At 40.0% G+C, this 27,849-nt stretch overlaps 1 protein-coding gene across 3 annotated transcripts in view; it reads right to left on the bottom strand.

The window, feature by feature from the left end:
- The window catches only part of SOBP (sine oculis binding protein homolog), a 120,159-nt gene that overhangs the window by 73,020 nt on the left and 19,290 nt on the right, over positions 1-27,849 (bottom strand). For all 3 annotated transcript variants that reach the window (XM_071741223.1, XM_071741221.1, XM_071741222.1), the window contains exon 4: positions 21,397-21,548. In XM_071741223.1, the coding sequence (XP_071597324.1) occupies positions 21,397-21,548 (152 nt within the window). The remainder of the gene's footprint in view (positions 1-21,396; positions 21,549-27,849) is intronic.

A 27,849-nucleotide genomic window follows, 5' to 3' on the forward strand; every position in this document is an offset into this window, starting at 1 on the left:
ACCTTAAACGTTTGACCCATGCTGAGTCCTGAGTATCGATCAAGCAGTGGCTGTGGTCAGAGACCAGTCCTGCAGTACCAACAGGAGCTCGACTTCCCTTTTGATGGTTACTACATCAGATACACTCAGCTTTGTTTTCCATTATAGCAGCGGCTTTCCAAGGGTGGGCAGGGTTGTGCTTTTCTGTCTCTTAAAAAATCAGCGTGTGATTAAAAAATTAAGGTGGGCTCCTTTATTTTTTTTGTCACTCCAGGTGGTAAAAAAATCCATGTGTCAGGCAGTTTCTTAACCATTACCCTGATGATGCTAACTGATGTGGAAAGTCACTGAGTTGCTCTCCAGCCACAGTGACAGAGACAAGATACATCTGGGTCAACAAAGGAAGTACACAGAGCATGCAGAGTCTCTTTGTTAGACAAGAAGGTCCTGTTTCTAAATAACCATTTTCTTAACCACCACTTCATTTTAAACAAAGGTCACTGGCTTCTATCCTCCAAGGAATAAGAGTACTGTGATAAGATCAGCACTAGGAAGGACACGGGATTAGAAACAGAGGGCAAGGAGCAAGGACTTAGGAAGTGTAGGGGCTGTCCCTAAATCTCAGAAAATGTGCACTTTGTCCAAACAAAAATCTACCATTCAGGTCTTGAAATTTGAGACTCATGATAGGAACATAAACCCTGTCAAACCAGCCAGGTTTTCTACAACTCTGACAAGGAATTCAGTGCAACAGGTCATGAAACAGGTGGTGAGTGTCCAGTTCAGACTTGGAAGCAGTGGGCTACTGCAAAATTCCCATCATCCCACCCACTGATTTAAGCATTTCCGTGTCAAAAGAAAACAGTCAACTCAGCAAACAGACCAAACTATGTTGTAAAAGCTTTATCTTTTAAATTGCAATAGCTATAAAATGTGCAATGCATCTTTTAAGATTTTACAGTGCTGGTAGTGCAAAAGAACAGAAATATTTGCCACTATCTTATCAAAGTATCAGGCCTGCAGCTTACAGGAATATTTTTTGAACGTCAAACCAGAAATACTTGCTTTTTCATTCTTGGGTCACATTCACAGCAATGCAACAGCAAAAAATATGCTCCTCTCTCTTTTGAAGAAATTATTTGCTTCATTAGAAGCCAGGCCTTCTTTCTCCTGCCAGCTGAAATAGCTGCCTTTGTATTCTTAAGTGAAATCATTAAAAAACGTGTCAGACTGAGAGAGATGTGTTTTCCCAGGTATTCCTGAAAGCCATTGAGTACTACAAGTCAGAGCTCCGAAATTATGCTGCATTTGTTTCTCTTCCCAAACAGAGCATCATTGTTCTTATTTAAAGAAATGATCCTCACAACACTGAAATAATTATTCAGCCCAAACAGCCCATAGCAAGTCAAACAGTCTTTAGACAGCTGTCAGGGCTCAGTCTTCCGGAAGCTTTGATTTTAATGAAACTCATTATGGAAAGAAATTAACAGAAATTAACAGGAAAATATCATAATTTGTCTTGTTTCAGAAAGCTTGAATGGAGACAAAAGGCTCTTTAGACATGACACATAATGTGGCCAGTCAAAACTCCCCGTGTCACCGAGCCTCGCACACTGAGAAAATAAGTCCAAAGTTGCTTATGTTGCATTGCCACAGTTTGGTGCAGTGAAATGAAAACGTTAAATGAGAATATGCTGTCTTTGGGAGCTAAGGAGCCTGTCTCTGAGCATCTGTACACTGTGTGCTCATACAAGCATGTGGGAATGTTCAAGGTAATGAATATGCTACCTGTAAATATTCTAGGGTAATGAAAGATGAAGGGTAATAAGCTCTCTGGAGAAGGGAACCATCTTATAGATAGTTCATGACAACTGTTTTTTTCTGCAACACTCTTCAACAGAATGGAAAAAAGACTTATCTTTTTCAGGTACATATTAGATATCTAAGTTATCTCTGATTTCCCATTCAGAAGCACAAAAAGGAACATCTCGCTGTGGTTTTTAATCTGAGTGGAATTGACAAAGGAGCATGCAGTGCTGTAAACAGCTCAGAAAGGCAGAGACAGTAACACTGGCATGTCTTGGTTTAGTGTCCTCAGCCTCTCCTCTGGCATTTGCTAGCATCTTCTCCCTTGACAGAGCCTGCTACACCGCTGCTTCGTCCCTGCAGAGAGCCCTCCCTGCAACACAGGACAGGCATCTATTCCATGAGACTGTCTGGCCTAAAAACCTGTCCTTCTGAAACCAACTGAGCTGGTTTCTGGGGATTTGGATTTGGACCCCAGAGGGCTGTGAAAAGGAAAGCAACAGAGCATGTGCTTAGAGGGAAGAAAAGGTGAGAGCTGGAGGGCAAAAGGGACACGGAAATCCACAGAGCCCCATCCACAAACTGAAATTTTCCCTAGAGTTACTCTTTGCTCTTCATGCACACCAGGTTTTGCTGCAGCAATGTTGGGGGGAACTACTAAGAATCTCTTGAAAGCACATAAATAAACAAATGCATTACCTATTTGGCATTTGCCCTTTGCTGCCTACAGTGGCAGTCAGCTCCCGAGGCAGAGCCGTGTTACTTTGCCACTGTATTACAAATCTACTGAAATGCCAGGAGAATAAGAGAGATGTGGTTATTATCACTTCTTCGGACAAGGAATATATATAAATACACACTAAAAGACAATGTAATGCTTCTGTGGAAAAAATAATTAAAAAAGAAGTCTAAGTTATATGGGATTTTAAAACAATTTTCTTCTGGTTTCTTGTGGAGCTCACTGTATCAGCATTATATAGAAAGTGGCAGATCTATGAGGGCAGACACAAGAGAGCAGGTGTGACAGATGGGAAGAGTCAAGGGAGTGAGCAGAATCTGGTGGTGAGAGGGAGAGAACAGGCAAAGGAAATCAAGGCTAGTGGAAACGCTGTTGAGAAAAGTAAAAAAAATGCTGAGCCTTCAGAGGAGAAGAAGGCAGAGAGAAGGCAAGAGCAAAATTACTCCCATCCAGTTTACATAAAGCCTGGCATAACACAAGACATGGAGGATATGGCTTTGGAAACTGTGTCCCAACCAGATGGCCTCAGAAGAAGCCACTTCTATCCAAACCAGCATCATCTGCATGTTCCTTTATCCCAGCTGACTAAGAAATGTGTGTCCCCCTTTGAATTCTCACCTGACGTTTATCCAAATTGTACACTGCTCCTCATCAAGAATTCTAGCAACATCCTCTATACTAACAGGTCCATATGTAAAGCCACTGCCACTTGTGAATAAGGCTGTTCCAAAATAGTTAATCTATAAAAATCAGTTGAGAGAAACTGGTAAGAGCAACTAGAAATCAGCCAGTGAATAGTACACACAAGCTGGGAAATATAGTTATGAACTTCTACTTATTCTGTTAAATTTTCTGGGCTTCAAGGAGCTGAGGAAAGCTATTGAAATACATCGATAGCGAGACTGCCTCTTTACAGTATCTCAGATTATTTATTATATTTTTTTGCATCATAATGGCATGAGGGTAGACAAGGATTAAACTAAACAAACCCTCTTGTGGTGTAAGTAAATGCCTGGATGGCCTCCAGGTTATTTCTGCCCTTACTTCTGTCATTACTTCTAGGGCCATTTTAAGAATACAAATGAGTGGAGATATTAGGGACGGATGCATCCTGGACTGCTGTACATTCACCAGCTCTTTCTGAAATAGCAGGAATGGCTTCTTAAAAAGGGAATCCCCCCAGATTATCCTCCTCTCACCTATGTTACATTCTAGCTGACACCAAGAGGACACTGCATGTCTCTTTCACCTTGCAATGCATCAGACCATTTACTTTGCCTGAAGACTATCTTATGTGTCCTCTACCACATATAAAGTCATACATAAATGTTTCAGAATTACATGTTTTATCTATTTATCTATTACCTGAAGGCTAATTTCTTCACTGCCACTCAGCTTAGGCTTGCTATTGAACTTCAGCCTGCTTTACAAATGGGCCAAAGATGACCTGACTTTCCCAGGCCTGGATGTCAAGCCATAAACTCCATCACAGTTCCTGAAAGATGAGGTGTTCACAACACCTAGAAAAATCAAACTGTTATCATATTGCTCTTCACTCTTTGCTTTGGCTATTGTAGTGAGCACAAAATATTTGTCCTGAGCTCCTTTGTTATCTTGTCAGTTGTTATCTTGGTTTGCTTTGATTTATTCAGGCATGCAGAGTACTGGGCATTTATAACATTTATTCACAACAGCTATACCAAAACTGCTTACACTTCCTGAAGCTTCCATTTAGATTTTTCTTATTCCAAGGAGGGCAAATATATTTTTTTCATCTTTTTATAAAGGAAGCCTGGAATATCCCTGAAGTCCTTTGCAAACCTTCACAACTGAAATACTAAGTTCTTCGCTCCCCAATCCTTCTCTTTTTCTGTAATCCCTACCTCTAATTTGTGTGCTTCCAGAGTGACCATCACAGCAGCAGCCCAGGGACTGTATTTCAGAAGTTCTCCTATGAATTTCCCACTGACCTGGCGAGGGCAAGAGCTATCACAGGACTACTTCATCTCCTGATTTGGGAAGAGGTCAGCACACTGCTCTCAAATGCAGATATGGCACAGATGTGCGAAATGACCCATTGCAGTACTGCCCTCTTGTTTATGAACCCCCCCTCCAAGGATGACCACATCCATCACCATTCATTCCCCCCTAATGCTCAGATGAGAGGGCCTGTCTGTTCCCTAGGAAAAGCTTTATAACAATACCAAGAAACTGGTAGCAAGAACATAGAGCCCCTGTGCATCAAAGCAAAACTTTCCCTGCCTCGAAGGAAACTTCAAAACAGCCACCTTGGTCTTCGCTGTCACATTGACTGTTACAGAAGTGCTTGTCCTTTGCTTTTAGCAACATTTATTTTATGTAGTATCATAAGAAACAGCAGTCAAAACTTTTCATTGCTCTAGTCTGGAAAAAAGAAGGTTTTCTTCTGAGCTATGAAAGAACAAAAGCTTTGAGAACTTAGTAGGCACAGGTTTGTTGATGAAGTACTTTAAATATGAAACAGAAAGCATCCTTCCCATGCATATATTTATGGGACACTTTTTAATTCTGGAAACAACAGCATTCAGTACCCGCATCTAAGATCTTCAGACCAGGTTTTCCACTAGTTTACTTGAGTTTTATAGAAACATAATTCAATCAGTTTCTACAAGACCACTACACTGTAAAACTGGGTGATCCCATGAAGAATTTCTTCCTCAGTGTTCTGATTGCCACTTACTGCAAAAATAGCAAGATCAGACATTACACAAGAGGCAATTTTTCAGCAGGTATTACACATGCTGCAGCAACCCATGACAATTTAAAAGTAAAAGACAAGTAAAATAAAAACTTGGCACTGGTTTCACTTTTGCCCAGTAATTTGTGTATGTGTCTGTCTTGGATATAGATGATGTTGGTCAGCAGGGAAGAATGTCTATAAAATCACTGAGCCACATTTTATCTGGCACAAGGCTTGCTTCACTTTGGAAAACAGGCTATAACGTGGTAGAGCCTCACTTTTGTCACTGATACTACTCTGGTAGACAGAGACCTCATTTCATGGCTAGACTCATATCTCATATTGGAGCATCAGTGCCTCAGCACTGCCAAACACATAGATCCTTCCTGACCAGTTAGTCAGATTTGGTTAAGCCTAGCAAATCTGTGCACAGCATTTCAGCAATACAGCATGTGCAAAACCTGCTAGCTTTCTTCCATAATATTTGCAAATTCGGTAACAGTTGATTATTTATACATTAACCTACAGACTTCATTTCTTCCGTCTTATACCCATCCATTGTACATGTAGTGTTGTTGCCACTTGCTCTGTTAGGCATGAATTAATGCATCAGAGCCGTGTAATTTATGCATGCTATTTTGTCAAGTCTGTGTGTATGGAATCTGCTTTGGAGGTGCAAGCTGCTCTCTACTCTGGGGCCAGAAATAGTATTAAATTTTAAATTTCTTTTCCCCTTGGTGCCATGGATCAAGCAGTCACCGGCATATTTTTGATGAGATGGAAACTGCAATGTTCTGTGTTTTATGCCATTTCAGGTGGAGATGAGTTGTGTGAATGCAGAAGTGTGACACTGATCTAAGAGAAGAAAACCCAAGCTGACATGGATATTCCAGGGATGCCATTGTCAGGGCAGCCACAGGACAAAGGACTGATTTGCTAAGTTAGAATATGACTGTGCATTTCTAGGTTTTATAAACGAGCAAGGAGACCCAGCTGCCTGCCTTTCCCAGGAAGCAGTGTTACAAGGAAGACAGCTTGTTCCACTTACACACATCCCACTGCAATAACAGTATTACTTGGGAAACGAAGACACAACATACAGTCTTTTCTTAGTGCTTTACAATTCTCAGGTCAAGTGCTAATACATATTACAGAGCTCTCTCTGGCAAGTATTGTTAGAGCTGTCATTAAAGACCTCCAAAAGTCTTAGCTGTGCAATTGAAAATGTTTCCAAATCCTCTTATCCCAAACATAACAAATCTCGCTGTTGTTAAATCTGATGTTTTGTAAATTTGATACTACTTGGCTTATTGAGGGGGGCTGGAGAATGTTTTTTGTGCAATGACACAGATCTCCAGAACAGGAATAATGCATCTCTGCAGCAAGGGAATAACACGGATCTCTGGGAAGGGATTTACGCAGACGGGTGGAAAAGGAAAAAAATCAAAGACTACCTCCAGTATACTATGAAGATGATTCTAGGATTAAAAGGCACAATAATGCTACCCAATTACAGCTCCGCCTGGGTCATGCACTATGCGTAGCAGAAAGAAGCAAGATGGCAGATACCCTGGGTTATTTTAATTAATTTAATCATGTGACTAATTGGTCTCTGCTGGGTTTCTGTGGTAACTGCTTCCTAAGTGCTGATGGGCAATTGTGTTAAATGTAGCTTGGAAACTGCATGTAGGGTGCAGTGCCTTCTAGAGAGCAAAGGGAACTGTACAGCTGTGCAGGGAAGGTGCTCCTGCTGGGGCGCTGATTATCTCTGAGGAGAATGTTTACAGCTGTACTGTCCTCTTTGCTCCTCTGCAAGCACGCTTCCCAAAGGAATATGCTTGTTTGCAGAAAACGTGCTAGACTTTCTTCCCCTTGGGCATGAAAAGTAAATTTCCTGTAGGAATATGGGAGAGCACATGTAGGCGGCAGAGCACGCGCTGTGTGGAGACAAAGGGAGAGCAGCGAGAGAGCCATGCGTGCAAGACCAAAATGACTCCTGTGTTCAGTGTGAGGCCCCCAGAAACCAGAATGTCTTCTTAGCAGTGGCTGCAATCGAGGGTAAATCCATTATTGAGCCCTGACACAAACAATGTGTAAAATTGTTTGTTTTTTTTTTTTTTTTTTCCCAACCGCTCCAGCATCTTTTGTATTATTCATGAAATCCCTAAATCCACACAGGTCACAATTAGTGTGGAGTACCAGAAAATGGCACAGAGCTGCCTTTGAAACATGAAAATGACTTGTAAAAGTCATTCTTTGCTTCACAGGTTGAATTTTGGATCGCCGCAAATAAGAAGTTGCCATCCTGCTGGATCCAAATTTACACCCGCGTCTCCTCACATGATTAATGTAACAGTATGAATGGAAAGATGATTGATAATAGCAACCTACATTCCAGTAATCACAATTGCACATAAGAAATGACTGTTTAATGGGCTGTTAAGTTAAACCCTGTTCAGGGCACAGAGAAAACACAACTGCAAATCTCCTCAATACTTTTCACCAAACAAACCAACCTAAGAAAATATCCACAAGACAACACAAGACATGCCACAAATACAGAACAATAAATCATATTGTATCCTAACCTTGCCAGTGAAAATGCAGTAACAGGAAAGGTAGGAAGACATAGGGAGAGAGAGGTTAAAAGTTTGGTAGCTGTCTTGCAAAGGCTAAAAAGGTTCCACTTAATAAAACAAGGGAAAGGATAAGGCAGAATGCTGAAGGAGGTAAAATGTGCACTAGCCCTGCCCTGGGCTACTGAACATAGAGCTATCCAGCCTTAGGGTGACAGACCTGGGCTTTATTTTAGTTAATATAGACTAGGTTAAATTTCAAATATCTTCTACAGCTTTAGCAGCAAAAAGTTCTAGCTGTAGATCATGACATACACAGACAAATACCTAATTTCTTATTTTTTTCCTGATGAAATGCACCACTGGCTTGTACTTTGGGGTACAGTACTCATCCTACTGATATCGGCAATAATGTTGCCCCTCATATCTGCGAGACCAAAATATCTCATTTGTTTTTATACTAGTGGTCAATACCTTATTGCGTATCTGGTCTGCAATTGACATTGGGTTATTCAAACCTAAGTCTAAGAGTGAAAAATCAAAATTACCACATTTGTGACTAGTTGGCTTCAGGAAAGCAGTTTTAGGAAACATAAACTATGCAATGTGAACTGATATCTCTACTTGTATTCTTTGAAAAAGTCAGGCATGGAGAAGGTGCTACACATGCTTATGTTTTATACTGAAATTTTCAGATATAATGACTTAAGAGTTCTACATGACACTTCTTTAAAAGTAACCCTTACGATGTGAGGTTAAACACAACCCTACATATACATACTGCTCTAATCCTTTAAGAAGAAGTCTTCTACGCTTTTCCAAATTTGCATCGACAGTAAATATTAGAAAATACTGATATTTTCAAAATGCTTCCAAAGAGCAGTGTGGTGACACTGATAACTGCATTGTGAAGGTTGAAAACGTTTACGAAAGATTTGAGGATGATTGCAGGGGAGACAAAACATCTTCATTTTACCATTAGTAATGAAAAAACTTTCCAGCAACACTATAGTAAACCTATCGCTTCTCTAGACCCAGTAAGAACTTTCTGGAGCTATTAGAGTTCCTACACTGGGCCAAAATCACAGCTCCATTGATTTTAATAAAGCTGTGCCTGCTTACATCTGCTTACATCCTTTGGCTGACCAAATGGGAAACGTCAATTTAGATTTGGGTTATGTCACGGAGCCCTTCACGCTTCCTATGCCATCACCCTGATGAGGAAGCTGGGTCTTGCCATAGTGATCAGCCCATTTGTTCATCTCATCTGGCAAACTGCAGCTGACAGTAGCCAGTACCTGAAGGAAGAAGTGAAAAATATCCCATAATCTATGCAGTCAAAGGATGCATCTGGGGCTCACACCAGCAGGCAGTATCTCGGACAAATGAGGTTTGGTTTCCATTGCTCTTTTAATTGGCATAGCTGTGCATTTTGCTAATAATCATCAAATCTATGCAACTACACTATTTAATTTAAGGCACAGCTCAACTGTAGTGACATGAGGCAACCAGGTGCCACTAATTGCCAGGTAGTGGGCTTGACCTCGTGTGAAGCCCACCTGTGCCTAATTAGGGCAGGTCCCTACTGCGCATGAGCAGGATTAGGGGGCCAATAAAAAGCTCACACGGGGGGAAGCCAGGGGGCTGGTTTAGCCACCTTTGGAGCAGTAGCACCAATTCAGGCTGGTCAGAGCACCATTTGTGAGATTCTACTGGGACACCTGGTTGGACCTTGGAGCACCGCACCCATAGAAGAGGTTCGTCTTGCTACATTCAACTGCTACTCCAGACAAAGCGCTCCTGTTTATTTCAGTGGCTCGTGGCTCGGGCCTTTAACTACTACTTGTGACAGCTCAGTCTAAAACTGGGCAGTGTCATTTTGGGCAGTAATACTGCCTGCTGAATCAGAGTACACTTTTCTTTCATTCCTGCAGAAATCAGAGGTGGAAGATAGGCAGAAGATGGTGTATGGATACCCTCTTCCAGTGCCAGCTCCTGTTTCTGCTAGTGTTTGCTTGTCCCAGCTTAGTCAGTCCCAAGGATTTCAGGCTGCTTTCAGGCCACAGTTCCAAGTGCTAACACATTGAAATTGCAAAATTTTCTTCTTTCCAGCCTTCTCTTCCTTCCCTACAGGCTTAAAAACTTTGTATTCCCCAAATCATCTTTGATTCTGCTCACCCCTTAATGCTTCCCACCCAAACACTCTTTGTTGCTCCTTGTTTGATCCATTTTTCAGCAACTATGCAATTACCCTCCTTAACACCCCCATGCTCCAAGACCCTAGCTATGGCCATTTAACTACCACTACATCTGCATAATCCACCTTGTTGCCCTCAACTATCCTTAGCTTCAATTTCTTGTCCAGCTTCATTCATTCCACTAATATATTTTTTCTTTTTTCTTTTTTTTTTTTTCTTTGCTAGTCATACTAATTCACTCTTGTCAAACTTGGGGGTTTTTTTTCATTATTTCTAATTCCTCCAAAGAATTCTTTTCTGTCCTGTTTAGTATCATCTACAGAGTTTGTGAACTTGCTCTCTGTTCTCTCCTGAAGATCAGTAATGTAACATGAAATAAGACCAACCTCATGAAAATCCCTCTGGCACTTCTTTCCACAACCTGATATACTGCTCTTTATCACCACCCTTTCCTTTATTCCTTGAGCCCATTTCAGGCCACTTGACAGTGTTCATATCCAAAGTAATTTGAATTAATCTGAGGGTAAGATTTCATGAGATGCAATTTCAAGTGCTTTACTCAATTCCAAATCCATTAGAACTTCTAATTTCCCTCCCTTGGCTGATTTCTGTGTGTCCGTGTACACAGGAGCTGTATTTGCTTGGGAAAATCTCTGTACTCTTCTGTTACTCCTTGTCCATATAATATAACTGCAGAAAATGGAGATTTGGTTGACTGGGTTAGTGCTTTGAAGTACCTGCTTTTTGTTGAAAAATTCAACCTTTTTTCTAAAAATTATTAATTTTTCTGTAGCAAATTAAATTTTAAAATTTCATAATGCTTATGGAAACACTCCTCAGCATTATAAAGCAATTTTTGTGTTTGCAGTAAACTTGGTTCCTTTGGAATGCAATCAGCTTCTTATCTAAATGTCCAACTTCATAAGAAAATGTGGACCAAAGTATCCTGCTGTACCAAGATGCATTCAACGTGAAGGGCATCAAACAACCCATAAACACCAAATAACACCTCAAAAATAAACAACCTTATCCAGCAAATGTGATCCTGAACATATAAACTGTGTTCATTCAAATATCTGTCTATAAACTGTTATGAATAAAAATTTTATCTCTCTCAGGTGTTCTTTGCAGTGCTGCAACCTGCCATGTCATACCTAACTGAAAGTTACTTTGCTCTGCCTGTAAGCAAATCAAATAAAAATTACTTAAGAACTCTCAGCTTCATTCCCTATTTTCAAGAATAAAGCAACATTCCTATCTTTTTCTATTTATTGTTTTTTAAGCACCATACAAATTACTTCCAAATTTTCAGAAACAGTTGCTGGTTTTAATGATATATTGCAGATCCTTGTCAATATCTCTGCTGCTTCACACTTTTATTTCCTTAAGAACACTCAACTGAGAACCATCTGCTCCTGGTGATTTACAGCTCTTGAGTTGCTGAAGTTGCTCCATGACTTCCTCCTAAGAGACTACAGTTTTTGTTATAAGGCCACACTCTGATTTCCTGTGAAAAATGTCCTTGGAACACAAATTTCCTCATCATCCTCTGTGGTGAAGATGGATGCTGAAAATTTAATTTAATTTTCCTGCTATTTTGCTTTTGCAGAAGGGGCTGGAGTCATGGCTATGTGACTTGTGGGAGTGGGGGGCTTACAGGTGGTTTTTGTTTTCTATAGACACATTTTTCCTACACCTTTTATAGTGCCTTGCACATGTGCCTTTCAGATACTTTCCTTGTCCTTATGTTCCTGCACTTTACCTCAGAGATACTTGGTTATGACAGATATGATAGAATTTTCAGTTTTGGTTTGGTTTTTTTTTTGAAGAATTTTCCCCTTAAGACAGCAAAACATCTGATATTCCTGGTACATGTGTGCCTGGGACCCTACTGACATAAAAACCACACTTCCAGTTGGGACAAAAATGTGTTTTTTCCTCTCTTGCTGTGTGAAAAGCCACAGAAACAATAAGAAAACAGACTTCATGCAACATAATGAAACTGCCTGTACACAATGTACAGGCAAACACACACAGGGCCTGATCCAGAGATCGCTACAAGCGATGGGATGTCCTCTCCTCCACTGATGCTGGTAGAATTGGAATCAGGCCCAAAGGAAGCACATCAAAACAGCAAACTGAATTTTTTGTCTCATCTTTCCATTACAGTAATCATAGGTGTTGTTTGTAACGGCAGCAGGTAACAAATTTTTCAATAAAAGTGTGATTTTTAAGTTGAGAGTGTTCCTTTAAGCTTACACACTTCTTCGCCTAGTTATGCCAGATTTACTCTCTCCTTTCTACTTTTTCCTTGCTTAGAGGTATATGTACCATCTGTGCATCTAATATGGTATTCTTAAATAGCCTTCAGAGTGATTCAATGCTTCTTTTTTCCCCCTTTTTTAAAAACTTTCTCTTTGTTAACCCTTTTCTTAGGTATTTTAGAGAGTTCTCTTTCAGAGCTCCTGGTCCTTCTTTTCCTTAGGATAAAGTTACTGTCTTCCAACACAGCAGTCAGGAGTACAGCCACATGTTCTTTTAATGTCCATGCATAAGATGAATCTCAGTGGGGAGTTAACTTATCAGGGCATTGATATTGATAAATTGCTCCTGCAAAGGGACACATGAGACTGATCCATTTGACAACAGCCAAAGTTGACCCTTACTACTCTGACAACATGAAATAATTCAGACATACCTCCTTATAAATATAAATGTCACTGTTCTGTCTAAATCTCTAGATAAAACTTTTAAGACTTGTATTAAGTTTAAAAGCTTTTTTTCCATCTGATTTAGTAACACCGCACTGCCATTATGAAAGCCTGGGTGCTAAATTAAAAATAATAAGGCTAATTGAGACTGGTTTGCTGGTTGGTTTCTAGCTCAACAGGTCTCCCCTTTGATTTGACAGTCCATATTTCAGGGGAGGGAAGGGCTACAGTATAACACACGGGACATGGCACCACTGTGTCTGTCTCTGTGATACTGGGAAAGTTACTGCATTTGGCCAGTGCTGAAGGGAAAGCTGAGTCCTTAATGGTCTCACACACTCCCCTGTAAAGCTATTCTGAGCTACCATACCCCACTGAAGATCCTTCCCCTTGCAAAGCCAAGTAAGAGCCAGAAAGATGCTCTGCTCTGATTTTAAAGTAAATGGACAGCCACAAAAAAAGGAGCCACATGTCCTGCCTGAGCATCTCCCCCAGCTCCTCCATGCAACACTGGCAGAGTCTGTCCTGCTTCTTAGGCAGGAGATTAAATAAACCAGAACCATCTGAGGCCACACACACACAATTCTTCCACCCTCAAAACCATCAGATACTCTATGACTGTTCTTAAAAACTATTAAACAGATGAGTACATTTACTCTAGACAGAAAATTGTATCCAGGCTGACAACTTGCAACATATGTTTACTTTCAGCCCAATTCAAATTCAAATGGGCAAGTTACAAACATGTTTGGTTTTGACAGAGATCAGCCTGTCACTGAACTTAGCTGGCCAGCAAACTGGCTTCTTTTATTAAAGAAATAATTTCCTACAGGAAAGATATTTGACATTTTCAGACTTTTGCCCTATAAACCTCACCTTGTTCTTCCAGCAAGTTTAACACTTGTGCATTCAGGACAACCTGATACACAGAGAGAAGCTGACCTCACTAACAGTTCCCAGTAGTAGATTTTCCTGTTCATCCAGCAGCTTAGAAGTTATGTCCATTTAGCTTTTCCTAGCCTCATTTAGACTCACAAGGCCAGATTCAAGGTTAACATGTGTAAGAGTTTCTTTGGTCTTCCCCTAAACCAACTAAACCTAGAAGGGATAGCACTTTCCTACCTATGTGGGTCCAGAAGACAAACAATGTGATTTACTCTAACTCAGTTTCATCCTTGAATTTGTCCCAAGGTTTCTGTGTGTGGTAGAGAGGGAAGCTATCACTTGGGAAGAGTCAGAGAGCAATTAAGTACAGGTTATTAGCTGACAAGAAATGCTGAAATTCCAGTGAATTGCCACCTCACCTGCATGAATTACTTCATCACTAGTGGGCTGTGACAGCAACATGTGCTCCTGAGAAAGTGCAGGACTAGAGATGACCTTACACCTTCAGTTGGGTCCCTCAGGCTTCCTACTGCTGCCCACCATGGTCCCCCACCTGGGCAGAAGTCTACCCCACTAAACTATGTGATGAACTGTAATATTCCATACATCCTTTCAGGAGCGTGTACCAAGTGCATAATTCACAACATTGTTCCCAATCCAAACATACTTTTGAAAAACATATTTGCTTAATTTTGTTTTTTAAATAAAAATATATAGAGTGAAAAAAATACTCAGGCTCCTTTTTCAATATTTTCCTAAGTTAATGAGCTGACTGAGAAGTGAACAGATGCATTAAGGCAATAATTTATTCAAATGTCATGATATTTTTGAACAAACATATTCTTTAATATGCTTTTCATTATTTGCCCAGCTCATATCAGTATTAATGATTGATGTGTTCATTAGGAAAGGGAAAAGTGGCACCAAACATATTCTGTGCAAATTAGATTAACTTTGGAGATCTACCTCACGTTTCAGTCAGAATAAAGATTGTTCTCGATGCTCATTCTTTGTTGGATCACATGGAAGCAAAGCTGGAAGATGCCTAATTTCACACAGGGCCAAGGCAACGTGGGCTAATGTAACATCACTTGAACTGAGGCATGGAACACAACAATATTTTTTGAGCAATTCCACAGCTCACATAGTTTCGGCCAAACAAAGAGGTTTGGAGGTAAAGTAAGCACCCACAGTGTATTATATTTGCTCATTTTCTGAATGCATCATTGTTATGCATCTAAATTCTTTAGTCGAAAAGAATATATTAGTGAAGAAAAACATTCTGGACATGGATCATGAAGTCTACATCCCCAAACTTTTCAACAGAGCAAAATGTCTTTTTTCTCATAGTGTCTCCCTTTTCCTTTCAAAAAAAATCATCCTGAGTTATTTAAGACTTCAGTAAAGCACCTTAGTAACCTGCAGAAAATAACTACTGGCCATCTTTCTTTCTTACTCATTCTGGTAAGCAGCAACTTCTTTCACATCTGCACTATCCAAGTGACATAACATCTATTAAAATCCAAATCACTGGTCTGAACTGCATACGCTTAGTGCACAAAAACCTTAAAAACATTTCTAGTCAAGTCCTAATGAGTTTAGTGTTGTTTTGCTGTAGTGTCTGTATGTAAACAAATCCTATGGTCTGGCAAGAAGGAGAGATGCACTCACTGAAGCTGTCCAGAACCGATGCAAGGACACCTCATGTAAACTGGTTGCTTTGTTTGAATCAAACGCCTGCTGCCTAAGAGGCAGCAGATTCTCAAGCCCTAATTAGCATATTCATCTTGATATAACCAAAGTAGGCAGCCTGTAACACAACTGGTGTAATGTGACATGGTGGTTAAAATTAAAAGTGAACACGCCTTTTAATTGGATTGGATACCTGCTAGTAATTCAGACAATGGGAATTTGATTATTAAATGGCAGCAGATGGACAGTAAAATGTCCATGGAGCTTGCAAACTGACAAGCATGCTGGGTTTGCCAGATCCCTTCAGTAAGTCATTGGTGGCACCAGTCAGGTGCTGATGTATTTTATCATTAGCAATGTTAATACGTTTCGCTTTGGTGTGGGTGAGCAGTTAGATATTATGACTGATGGTCTCAGTAGGTTAATTTGGAATTTCATTTGCCTCTTGTAAACATCAAACATCTCAGCTTTGGTTTCGAGAAGGAGTTTTATGAGATTTCTGGGTTCAGTACCCAGTAAGTAAAGAGGCCAGCTGATGGCAGCTTGACAGCGATGTCGACCCTTCTCCTTTTCGACTGATGCCAACACGCTCTTGCACAACTCAGGATTTGCTTTATATTTCAACACCTGCTCCACATCCTTGGTCACTATCTGCAGCCTTCTACCCTCCACAAAGTTTAAAAATATTCTCTGAGGGGGGGGATATTTTCCTTTCCCCTCCTTCTCCAGATAGTTCCTCAAAGAAGTTTGCAATTGTACCACAAGCTTGAACTATTTCCTCTGCAGGTTCAGCCTCATCTGCATTCACTCACCAGCACCCATTTACCAACAGAGCAATCATAGCTATAGAGATGTTTGTCATTGTTTCCCCTTCTACCTTCACACATTTGCAAGAAGCCTTATTAAATGCCTCCTGTGGCAAACACACACACACACTCAGATGTGCACATACACACAAGCACACACATAAATGCACTTGTGCACATTCTACACCTTTGTGAACTGCTTGTGAAATCACACTTCTCTACAGCTCTGCAGAACCCAACACAGACAATTTCACACAAACCAGGTGGGACACCTGCTCTACCCTGACCTTTCTGAACACCTAATTAATGCAAGTTAAATAGGTTTTCTATTCAGAGCCCCATGTGTTTCAAAACTTTATGGCAATAGACTAAAGAAAGACGTAGCAGCTAAAGGCTTTTTTTTCTTTTTTTTTTTCCTTTTTCTTTTTTTTTTGGTTTTGGTCAGGAGCATTATTTGCAGCAAATGTTCCAGACTTCCATGACTAACGATTGTTTTACAAATTAAATTTTGCAGGTGTATAAGAACGAGAAGAAAGTAACTTTTTTTTTTTTAATTGACTTAACAGAAAGATTGTTAAATACTTCTTATGCATTGTTAGGCTGCACAATTAAGCTTGAAATTAAGATAGCTTTCTCTGACAACCCTTGGCAATAGTTTGGAGAAATGATAGCTTCTGTTTACTCCCAGTTTTTAGAATGTGTTTCATATACATGTCCATATTAATTACAGGCTGGAGTACAAAGGCATACCAGGGAATATAGGTGCTGTGTGCACTTGACTGCCTTCAAATACAATTTGGAAACATCAGAAATTATCCAATGCAATAGAACTCAGGATTAAATACATGTGTACAACTTCTTACAGCTCCATTTGATTGTTCACATTTGTTCTTGCTACACAAATGAGACAAAAGAGCATAAACCACGCTGCCTGTCTGCTCTACTGACTCCTACACAGTGCTGCCCATCACTATCCTGTATGGGGAGAAAGAAGCTGCCATCATTTACTTCTCTGTGCTGCTAAATAGCAGTTTTCTTTTACTTCTTGATTGATGCCTTTTTGTTTATTGCTATAAATGAAATTTGATTGCACTGTAAACAAAAACATCTATCATCTTCCTTCCTGATTGAAAGGCAGTGTGAAACTATAACAAGGTCAAGTATAAAATACAGCTTGACAACCTTGCAGTCACTTTGTCTCTGATATCTTAGTCAAATCAAGTAAATTATTCTTTAATATATCTGTCAACAGAGCCTATAACCTCTAGGAATTCAGTTCTTATTCTAGCTTTGGCTATTTGGTCATAATAAAATTGTTTTCTGACCCATTGAGTCAATAAACTTAATTTCAAAATTAATCTTTTCAGGCTTCAAACTGGCTGGATCCAATTATTAATCCAATCTTTCCCTTTAAATTTAATACTCTGAAACTTGGTGGTCTAGTGCTTCTTGCCCTTATGTGCCTCTTTGGTACTTAACTTCATATTAGTTGGCCTATAAAATTAAATCTCTAAGGAAGGAAACATCAGAACAGCTTCAAATCTTAAATCTTCAATTACAAATGTTACTACGAAAAGCTCCCTTTTCCCTGCAACACTTCCTTTTAATTGGTATTATTACACATAACAGGTTATCATTACACACCAGTTCATTACATGCATTTGACTACGCATACTAGACCAAACAGGAGCAGGAATCCAAATCTGGGTTATTTTTCTTTGAGAGTGGTGGTGGTTTTTTTTCATTTTTTTCCAAATTGTTTATAGCCTAAACACTTCCATCTCTGCCAAAAGGGGTAAAATCCCCAAATTTTTCTTCATTCATTTCCAGTAACTTAGACAAAATTGCAATCTGTAAGAAGACCCATTATAGTTTTTATATATATTTCTATTCTTGCAAGGCAGGGTTGCTAATATAAATAATTTTAAATGGTCATGACTGCAGGGTATCTGGGGCAAAAACTGCATTTCTTCTGAGAAAAGCAACTTATCATCATGCAATTCTTTTTCCTTACAAATTCCCTGTTCAAGATGTGAAGGACCCTGATAACCCTGACTACATATGGATGCAGGGGCTGCAGGAGCACAGCTTCTGGAGCACCAACAGACACAACTCCCCTGGGGCAAAAGGCAGAAGAACTGATATGCACCTCTGATTAAACTACTTGGGTTCAAACATCCCCCAAGCCCACCCAAGTGTTGTTAAACCTATGGTGGGAGCGGGCTGGGAAGGAGTTAGAGGTTGGGAGCAGTCAGTGCCCACCTAATGTGGGACTTCTAGGAGCACTTTCATTGTTCTCCAGGAGCACTTCAAGGTAGTACCATGCCAAGCCTTCTCCCAGCTGGAAATCTGTGGGCATGCATCCCTTCAGTGTGCATTTGCCCTGGTTACAGGAGAGGGGTTTGTTACTTGGATGAGGACAAATATTCTGATTCTGAACACAGCAACTGGCATTCAGGGATGGGTAATTTGCAGCATCACTTACTGCCATTCTGAGACACCAGTGATGACTTATTCCTTACTGCTTAAACAATCCTCTCATTTTGAGCAAGTGCTTGTTACAGCACTTCTTATCTCAGGGAGGGAGGGAAGACTGCTCAGCACAACCCATTAGGAAATTCAAGCCTGAAATGAAGTGACCACAAAGTCCTATCAGCTCCCAGAAATGCAGAAGCTGTACATATCTAACGTAATACAACACTATATTGTTGCAGAGATCTGCTGTTTAAAACATACAAAAGGCAGGTGAAACGTGACTATCTTAATTCTGTGTTTGAAAAATAAGAAAGTGTAGAGTGGCACAACTCCTCAAATACATAAATAAGCATTAGACTCATGGAGAAGACAGGTATGCTGTTGGAATAGTAATAAAACATTAAAGATCAGTGGTTAAATCTGAAACTATTGCAGCCTTTTCCTTTGATCTTCTTCCTCAAAACTCCACTCTATTACTAAGAGGTGAAGTGCAAATTAGGAAGCATGAGGGGCTGCTGGATTCTGCTGTACCCATCTTAATTTAACAGCAGCAGTTCCTAATTTTTCTGTCCTCAAATCATCTAATGCTGTAAATACGTATGCAAGGGGCAGCTCCAGATTTCCCCAGCTGGGTTAGATCCTGTGCAATTCCAGATTCCACAGGTGCAAAGAGGAAGAAAATTTGACTCACTGGCTTAGCTTTGAAGTAGAGCCAACAACCAACACATTATCAATTATATGTTATCTTGCCACGTTTTGCCAAGTCCTCCCATATGACATTTTGTTAATTTGCAACCTCTTTATTGAGGAATAGGAATTTCACTGGGATATAATGGTATATGAAAAGATCAGGAATATAAATTGTTACTTAGATATATACAAAAAATAAAATACAGAGAGCTTTCTGGATGGAAATAATCAGCATCTTTTGGCTTCCAGAAGTTAACAGAGGTGTAGGAAAGAGAATCAGAGGAAATTAGATAATCTAATTCACCCTTTATCATAATATAAGGACAAGAAGACCTCCAACAAAGCACATGGGTAATAAATTGTAAATCAGGTTAAAGGGAACCTTTTCATATATTGCTTGACTGATTTAATTCATGGCCATAAACTATTACTAAATCCTACTACTCATGGGTTAGTAGAAGGCTGAAGTACACCTATTAATTATGTTAACAAGTATTTATTTTCCTTTAATAAGGCATCAAAACCTCATATTTCAGGATCTAAGATGTAGATGAGGGAGAATCCACAACGAACTGGTTGTTCTTTCATCTGCCTCGCCCCAGGCTTCCCAAATGATCTGGTAGCCACTGCTGGACATACAGACAGGACCACCTAACTAGGATCACTGACAATGCCTCCATTACCAGGAATTTTCTTACCCACGTAGATTAGTGACTGAAAGTCACAGGAGCAAAAGCTGACAGTGATCTGGTTCCTCTCACTCCAGAGTGTCTTACACACTGTAAGTCACATTGAACTGCACATGCACAAACGTGCACATGCAACCATGAAAACTAGTTTTCAAATGAGGATCATCTAAGGAGCGTTTACTTCCCTCCTGAACACTTTTTCTGGATAAAAAGGATGTAAACACCACTCCTCACTTAAGACTCATGTGGCTTTAACTTGCCTGTTTGCTCCAGTAGGCATTATGAGCTTGATTTTCCAAGACTGCCACTAAAATTCCACTCTACTGATTTTTGCAATCTAATTCTTCAGGCATTTTTTTTTTTTCTTGGCAGGATGAATTGATCAGATTTATAAAGGAGGGCAATTGGCTATTAAATTGCACCCTGCATCTAAGATTCCTATGTACTTACTTGTTGTTACCACAGATGTAATAGACCAGATTTAGAGACCTGAATCAGTTTGAACTTGACAAGTTTTGAATGTTCTGTAGCATGAGGTAGAATGGCATCATTTAGAAAAACAAAATGTAAAGGGTTTTATGAATAATAAATATTTCTAAGACAATAAAGGCTACCCAAAGACTCTCACTATTAAACACCAAAAAGGACACAGTTACTTTTTCAGCTACTGAAAATGCTGGATCTTTCCTTTGTTATTTTTCTCTAAATGAACTATCATGCATTCTGCTGCAGGAACAGCTGCTGAAGTAACCTGGAGGGCATTTTCAGGCACTGTACTTCAGTGATTACAGCAATTTTTGTAGACATGCAATATTAGAATTGCATTCTAATTTTAGACAGTTAAATTTAAATTGAGTAGGGGGGTTATCATGCTACTGTAGATGTTCTCACATTGTTTGCCACAACCCAGAACCTGTATAGTCTCTGAATTTTGCAGCAATTATAACTTATTAGTAATTATACAGTTTTAAAAAATGAAGCTAGAGCTTACTAGCAGCAGTGGGAAAGCATCAGCTATTGTGATGGGAGCCAGAATTAGGCCTTAAAAACATCTGCCCCCTAGCCATGATCCGTGTCATAGGGCATATACAACCCTCCTCTAGCCTATTTTCATGATTCCTCCTCTTGGCTGTGTTTATGCAGTAAGTATTTGGAGACTCTGAGGCCAAACTGGGAGTTTTACATTATTGCTTATTAGATTTTAAATTCCCTGGCTCTCACAAAACCCAAGCATCAAGCTGAAGGAAACTGAAAGAAACAGAGTTAGTAAAGGACTAACAGCCCAACAGATAATACAGATGGAAAGCGGAGGGACTAGGTGAAACAGAGGAAACCAAAGAAAAGAGCTTCTATTAGATGCTAAATGAGACCCAGGCTGGGCCTGATTAAAGCTACGTCTATGTAGGTTATATCTTTCCTTATTTCTCTTACCTTATTTCTCTTGAAATACGCTCTTCGGCAAGCTGCAAAGCACTTCTCGCTGCAGAAGCATTTCACTTCACTTCCCATACTCAGGGAATAGCGCTTGATTCCAACTTTCTGGCACCAGGCACACATTATTTGTACATTTGACACATCATCTTCTACAACAGAAATACAAGAACAACATTTACACGAGATGCAAACACCTTCCTCAGACATCTGCACGCTTACTCCTAGATCAAACCAGCACTGGCTCATCTTATTTCTAAATCCTCCCTGCCTGAGAGCAGAACTGTGCATGCCTGTGATCACCAGCTCCGTCCTCAGGCAGCCACTGACCTGTGCCAGCCAGGCTCAGCAGATTGGCAAAGCTTCTAAAATGGCTGGGAAAGATTTATTAGCTTTTAAAATGGTGCGTTGCTGAAAAAGATCTGGAAATCTCAAGAGGTTTTTAGCATGTTTAAGAGTGCCCAAATCTTTATTAAAGAAGCAACCAAGACTAGAAGGCTTAATGAGTATTGCCACTTTGTTCTTGCTGCTTACAGTCTGTTGTAGTGAGCCCCTGAGGTGCTCGGCTCAGCAACCCGGTGATAAAACACATCCAGAAGGAAAGGCACCAAGGCAGGTCTCTAACAAGAGGCCTCTTCCAAATAAGAAGGAACATGAAAATAGACCTTCTCTAGCGTGTAGAACAGGGAGCTTTTGTGTGAATATAGGAGTCACAGAAATACAGACTCAAGCAAGATGGAAGATGCAGCACTATAGTAAAGTCTGCCAGGTTGCTTTCCAGTCTTTACGCCCATCAGTCACACAAAGTTCCTAAGTGACTTTTGAGCTCTTCACTAATTTGTGTTACAAATGTGGCATGTATGCCTTCTACCATGTGAGAAAAAAAAACCAAAAAATGAACAGGGTTTATTACTGCTAGCGATATCCTTGTGTGGCCATCATTCCAACCCCAACTTCACAGATGAGGGCAGCGAATAGTTAAGCCTCCGAAACAGATGACAGTAAGTTAGCAGGAATCTTTCTGACTTGAAACTCAGAGTTTTTCAATTCTTATGTCCAGCCTATGATACATCATGACCTTGCAGTTACAGACAGCAGCCATTGTCTAACTTCTGGAAAATAAAAAATATCCCCAAAGACTAATTGTTAAAGTCCATGAGCTGTGGAGAATTCATAGCTCAAAGAGTCTGTCATGCAGCCATCCCATTTCCCTATAAAGGATTTGTTTTTGAAGCTACGCTGTCATCGTTCTGTAAAATTATTGGCAAACTAATTTTTAGCAAAGTGATTTGGCTCCTTTCCCCAGCTATCATAACTCAGAACTACGTGCTGCATTTTATTCACCTTAACGGAATAAATATTGCCAGTTTAATAACTTTTTTTTTTCCTTCCACAAATTGTGTTATGATTTATAGCCACAAATAAAACTGTACAATATAAAATAATGACCTTTTAGTTTTAATCAAATCATCTACCTTTAAACCTATATTTAAAGTTAGGTTATAAGATGGATTTGTGTTTAATGCATTATGTTATCACTTATCCTTGAGTGTGAGATTTGCCAATATTAAAAATGCTTTCACACACTGAACATCAAGGGAAATCAAAACAATTTGGCCAAAGTTATGACCAGCCATCCATAGGGTGAAGGAGCCTGCCCTGGAGTGGGTTGTATCTCAGTCAGATGCACAGAAGTGCATGGTGCTGTCACAGCTTTCTCTTTGGACCAGGCTGGGCCAGGACTCTAAGTACCCCAGCACAGCCCAACAGTTCATCCCACTGTTTTTATCCCAAGCCATTTAAAGCTTTTACAACAGTGTCCCAATTCAACTATTTTTCCACCATAAGAAAGCCATTCCTTACAGACTGAACTTGCCCCTTTGAATGTATCAAGACAACAGGAGGGAAGAGATGGCAACCTCTTGTTTCAGATAACAGCATCATACACACTTCTGATAAGAATATATATTTTTCTGGAAAGCAGGAGATACCTTTATAATAGGCTTCATTTCTGGTGAGAGTAACTGTCATAAATGAAAAAAGAAAGTTACAGAGATGAAAAAGAGTTCACTAGGCAAAGCAGGTGCTGGAGTACCTCTTTTTCAAGCAGGCTGACTCATCTGAAGCACTGTTTTTAAGGAGAAGCACAGAGCTCCACCACTGGAATTCTTGGGGGCTTTCATGTGCAACTTTATAGGAGAAGCACCACAGCTACCATTCAACCCCCTATTCACTGACATCCATGAACCGTCTCCCATGGGTGATAAGAAAGAACACAGCTGTCCATTTTCAATTACAAAGTATCCCAGCAGCAGCATCAACAGTTTCCATGGAAAAGATGTATTAGACATCTCTCAGCAGGAGGCTATCCACAGCAGTAAGCCTCAATCCACCTCCTTCTGACAAAAACATCCTCTAAGTCCCTGGCAAGAAGGGGAGAGGAGAAAGAGAGGCACCTGCTCTGCCAGGTTGTTGTCTTCCAATGCCCTCACCAGAAGACCTTGACCACCACCTCAAGGTGAGTCCTTTGAAATAGCATTGCTTCACTTGTGAGCTGATCATCAATTAAACAGCAGAGAATGGTCCAGGTTTGGTTGCTTTCACTTTTGGGAAGAGACAGTTGATATCCAGAAGGGAGAAAGGGAGAGGAAGAGTCTGCCTAAATATAAAGAACTTGGAATTCTCTCTTCTACTCCTTTCCCCAGCAGTCATCAAAGAATGGTCATATAAAATACAGTCATTTTACTAGTAACTGTAACAATAAAACCAGATGCCTCTTCCATTTAGAACACCTGGAAACATGGCTACAAAAGGATTACATGAATGCAGCCACATAAACCAGACAGGAAACAACAGCGCTTCAGAGAGTGCCCTTCCTGGAACAGCACACTAATATTTCACTTTTATATATTATATATAAAATTTATATATTTATATATATAATTTATATTTAATATTTCACCCTTGTTCCTTCAGGTGTTGGTTTGCCCAAGTAAATTTTTGATGCAACTCTTAATGTCACGTAATGCAATTCATCAGGCAAAAAAAGAAAACACCCCAGTATTACTTGGCTCATTCCCTCTGGACCCTCAATAAGAGGCCTGTATAGTCCACTGGGAGAGACTTCCTTTAAAACCATTCCCTCTCTTTTAGCTTCAAGTGAAGATAATAATGGCAAAGGAAAGGACCACAGCCATGCCCTGTGGCTTATGGGAGTGCACTGAAGCTGGGGACAACGATAAAGATCCAAACCTGATCATTTGCTTTCCTTCTTAACACTGGTTGCAGTAGAGATCTGAGCAGAAATTGTGGGGGAAAAAAAAAAAAAAAAAAAAAGAAACCTCCTATTTAAGATAAGATTCCTCCCATTTTTTCACATGCTTTTGTTTTTTAAGGCCAAATTCTTTAAAAATCACTTTACCAGACTCTTGTCCTCCTCTCAGAAAAATCTCTCAAATACTCATCGCTAGAGGACTCAGCAAGAAGAACCTACTACAACAAGAAAGCAAGGAAGCAGGGAATTTAAAGTCCAGTAGTTTGAGACTGCTTATCAGTCTTGATTCTTTATTAAATTCTTTTCCTGATTAGGTCTGCACTAAGAAGGTTTCTGCACAACAAACATATCAGGAGACCATAACAGCAATGCTCGCCTTTGCTCACAGACAAACTTTTGCTGGCAGCCTAGCTTAGCATATCCGCTTGAGTAACATGAGCTTATCCTGACAGCATGCCTCTTGTCCATCATGTGAGCTCCCACTGGAGCAGCTCTTCTGATGAAGATCAGTCACCATCACTTTCAGGACTCACATAGCTAAGCTGACACATGTTTGTAAAGTACAAAAATAACATTTGCAAGTCCTGGTACAGATCACTTTGAAGTGAAAGAAAATATTTTTTAACAATTTTTCTCTTTTTTTTTTCTCCATCTGGGCTTTATGTGACTTTATAACCTGCTCTTGCAATGTGCTTAGCATGTTCACAGAGCTGTCACACTTACAACAGGTAGCATGGGTACTCACACAGGTGAGACAAAGAGGAGTTGGCACAGCAACAAATGAGTAATAACAGGAGAGTTTCAGCAGAACATGCCTACCGCTGCCTTCCATAATTACACCAGGTAATAGAAAGACATATTCCTTCCACATACAGTACAAGATCTGAAATTCCAGCCTCTGCTTTTCTGAGTTCTCAGCTCTTCATAGGGAGAGCTGTTGTTGGAGCTCCAGTATGGTGTTTTTCTGCCTCTGGGTTGTGTCATTACAGGTGGAAGAAGAACTCCCTGCACCCGCTGCACAGATACTGTTCAGATACATCTCCTTGTGGTTTTTAGCCTGTGTACTTTTCATAATGAACAATGCAATAAACACAGAATGTTTGCAGTGTTAAATCATGTTCCCAAAGGGAGCAGTTTGTATAACAAGATAAAATTATCACATTATAATAACTAAATATGCATCAGTCTAAAGCATGCTTCAATTAATCATCAAAAGTTTGCACCGCCTCTTTAGGTCTTAATTAAGCAGAATGTTTGGTATTTTTTTTTTCTTTTCAAACCAGCATGAAGAAGCTGCAGGAAATTGTTCCTCTTAAACCCTGTGAGCATCAGTTTAGACTACTCGATCTTGTATGGAGCCATAATTTGGAGAGGTGGGGGGAAGAGAAGGTAGTCAATGAGTATAAAGTAAATCCATCGTGTACAGCTCTGCCCATTTATCTAAGGAAACTGGCATAGCCTACAGTGTTTAAAAGGATATTAAAAGTTCTACAGTTTGGGAGTTAAATCCTGGTCAGTTTACTAATTTTTAGACTGCAATATTCTACTAATACAGTTCTGAAGTCACTAATACGCATTTTCAACTTTAACTCCAGTTTCAAGAATTTGGGTGAAACTAAATACAACTACAGCTCTAATCCTGCAGATGATGAAGATCGCTGGACAAGTACTCCAAAACTTCACTTTCCACAATTCCTTGCATGAAATTCAGTGGGAGATACTCAACTCTTGCAAGAAGAAAATACCACTCCTGAAGGTGCCCAACTGCAGTACTGCAGAAGACCTGTTGAGCAGAAGGAAGACCACAAGGGCACGGGATTTGGGACTGAGATCTCAGAGGGGACACATCCCCAGGACTGAGTGAGCCCATGTGAAACCTGTACCTTGGCTGCAGCTGTATCTGTGACCTGAAACAGAAAAGATTTTGGCATCCCATCTCTCTTCAGTCTCTCTCTACTGTCCATCTCTCCCTGGCATGTGTGTTTGCTTCCACCACAACTCTCAGCAACCATGTGTGCCACTACTGCTTCTTCAGTTCTCCTTTTTTTCTCTGCTCTGTTTTTTTTTGAGAGCTAGAATAGTCCTTTTACCTCACTCTCAGAACTGTGCTCAATCCACTGGCATACATCTTTAAATACTTAAGTTGCTTTCACTACTGCTTTCTAATTAAAAGCTGCAAAACCTCGTTCTTAAAGAAGTAAGACCTTGACTCCAGCATCTGCAGCAATTAACAATAAGGGCTCAGTTTCCACTGGGACCTGCCAGGATTTCAGAATGGTTAATTCTGAGTTACTTGCTGGCTGCTCATGAAACCCCACCTTGCCACTGAAAAAAACCAAGGACCATGTGTTTGGATTTTCTCCCCCAAAGCAGTTCTTGGGATGGATGATCACATGCAAGGCAGAAGAACTGTTTCAGTCATTGTCCTTACATCCAAGATGCTTTGTCTGATTAATCACGAACTAAAAAAATAAGGAAAAAAAACTCCTGAGATATTGCTGCAGACCCCCTTGTGCTGATCCTCTAAATAGATGGGGGCTGTGACTTTAGGCATAAAAAGTACCTTGGAAAAAGCAATTATGAGAGGAAGATTAAAAAATAGGGCTGACAATAGAAAGCTTGCTGCAGCTATCACTATGGAAATACCTCAGGGGCTCTACATTGCTTTCCCTTTTAAGGACCAGTCTCTTGAAGTTCACTTCTCTGCCAATAAAGCAGAGTGTCCCAGCTCCTTTTACAAAATTGTTTTAGGGAATCATGGCTTGCCTACATTTTCTATGCACATTTTCATGCATAGTTGAGTAAGTACTGAATGCTCGACACAAATAGAAACTGGTATTTAGGCAGGTTTTAAACATGCATACAAAAAAGCACCTATTTCAGCTAATAAGGGGGGAACTCCCTGTGTATTTTTAATACATGCTTTTAAAGCGCTTAAGTGGACTTTGTGATTTTCTTTGTAGCACAAAGGAAACTCTTGGCCCAAGACATGAGCACAAGACATCAACAACAGGCTAGATGGGGCAGGCATCCTGGCAAACATTGGCGTTTTAAAACACAAGCACTAATAACCCTATGATCAGTGTAAATTAGACAATGTTTCAAACTGAAAATGAGAAAGAATTTGAAGAGTAGTGACTGTAGGATTTGTTTCAGTGCTTATTAAGCAGCTAAACCTG

Source organism: Heliangelus exortis, chromosome 3 (genome assembly GCF_036169615.1).
Source record: "Heliangelus exortis chromosome 3, bHelExo1.hap1, whole genome shotgun sequence".
Classification (NCBI taxonomy): Eukaryota; Metazoa; Chordata; class Aves; order Apodiformes; family Trochilidae; genus Heliangelus; species Heliangelus exortis.